Below are 214 nucleotides of genomic sequence, written 5' to 3'. Positions count from 1 at the left end.
TCATGATAGACATGGCCTTGGAGGAGATACCAGTGTCAGGGTGGACCTGCTTGAGCACCTTGTAGATGTAGATGCTGTAGCTCTCCTTCCTCCTGCGCTTCTTCTTCTTATCACCCTTGGTGATAGACTTTTGGGCCTTACCGGCCTTCTTGGCAGCCTTTCCGGAAGTTTTGGGTGGCATGATGTCAATCGTACTTACGGCACGAAGAATGAA

General features: G+C 50.0%; 1 protein-coding gene across 1 annotated transcript in view; it reads right to left on the bottom strand.

The window, feature by feature from the left end:
* Positions 1-214, bottom strand: part of LOC119569331 (histone H2B) — a 466-nt gene extending 252 nt beyond the window's left edge. The window contains exon 1 of the mRNA XM_037917542.1: positions 1-214. This exon is cut by the window's left edge and continues 252 nt beyond it. Within this exon, the coding sequence (XP_037773470.1) occupies positions 1-181 (181 nt within the window). The 5' untranslated portion in view covers positions 182-214.

The sequence above is a fragment of the Penaeus monodon genome, unplaced genomic scaffold, assembly GCF_015228065.2.
Source record: "Penaeus monodon isolate SGIC_2016 unplaced genomic scaffold, NSTDA_Pmon_1 PmonScaffold_14174, whole genome shotgun sequence".
Lineage (NCBI taxonomy): Eukaryota > Metazoa > Arthropoda > Malacostraca > Decapoda > Penaeidae > Penaeus > Penaeus monodon.
Note: the sequence above shows the minus strand (reverse complement) of the source record. Positions and strands in the feature narration are given on the sequence as shown.